The sequence below is a fragment of the Propithecus coquereli genome, unplaced genomic scaffold (assembly GCF_000956105.1).
Source record: "Propithecus coquereli isolate 6110/MARCELLA unplaced genomic scaffold, Pcoq_1.0 Scaffold37, whole genome shotgun sequence".
NCBI lineage: Eukaryota > Metazoa > Chordata > Mammalia > Primates > Indriidae > Propithecus > Propithecus coquereli.
The window spans coordinates 3,817,744-3,818,710 of record NW_012149396.1 but is presented as its reverse complement, the minus strand read 5'-3'; the positions used below and the strand labels follow the sequence as shown (position 1 = coordinate 3,818,710).

Here is a 967-nt window from a genome sequence, read left to right as displayed (position 1 = left end):
ATCACACATTTTTAGAACTAAAAATGTCCTTAGAGAACAGGTTAACCAACATGCCCTTTTCAGCTGAGCAAGGAGTAAAATTTCAAATATAGTGTTCTCTGCATACTTTTAAATATGTTTGCATACAGAGAATCCTGGCTTTTCATTTCTTCATGGGCCACACATACCTTGCTACCTAAATAACACTCACACTCCCATTACCATTAACTTTATCTATTCAAAGATGGCAACATCACTTAGCTACATAAGGTGGCCAAGATTCTTTTGAAATAATCTGTAAGGGATATTTTAAAACTTCTTTTTAAAAATCTTACCAGTCTATCATTTTACATCTTTCAAATGAGTTGCTGTGTCCTGATAGCTGTCCACAGAGTACAAATAGGCGTCTTAAGATGTCTATAATTTAACATATTTCAGCATAGACAGTGCAGTATAAGTACTATTTAGACTTTAATTCTATAGAAAGTCATTGATTAGCATGAGATATCCAAGGTAAGTAGAATGGCTAAAAGATTCTAAAGACGCTCCCAGAGTTATGTGAACAGGATATAAGAAACAAGGTATGGAAGTATAAAATGGTATAGTCACTGTGGGAAATAGTACAAGAATTCCATAAAAAATTAAATGCACAATTACTATAAGATCTTGCAAGTCTCCTTCTAACTATATATCCAAAAGAGGTGAAAGCAAGGACTTGGGTAGACATTTGCACACCCATGTTCACAGCAACATTATTCACAATAGCCAAAAGATGGAAACAAGTGTCCACTAGATAAGGAATGGATAAACAGAATGTGGTACATACATACAATGGAATATTATTCAATCCAAGGAAGAAATGAAATTTTGACAAATGCTACAACATGGATGAACCTTGAAGACATTAGGCTAACTGAAATAAGCCAGTCACAATAGGACACACGTTTTAGGATTCTTCTTATATGAGGTTCCAGGAGTAGCAAATTCA

General features: G+C 34.2%; 1 protein-coding gene across 1 annotated transcript in view; it reads right to left on the bottom strand.

Moving 5' to 3' along the window:
- The window catches only part of LOC105816343 (chromosome unknown open reading frame, human C18orf54), a 32,972-nt gene that overhangs the window by 15,419 nt on the left and 16,586 nt on the right, over window positions 1-967 (bottom strand). Inside the window, exon 4 of the mRNA XM_012651726.1 lies at window positions 168-175. Coding sequence (XP_012507180.1) covers window positions 168-175 — 8 coding nt within the window. The remainder of the gene's footprint in view (window positions 1-167; window positions 176-967) is intronic.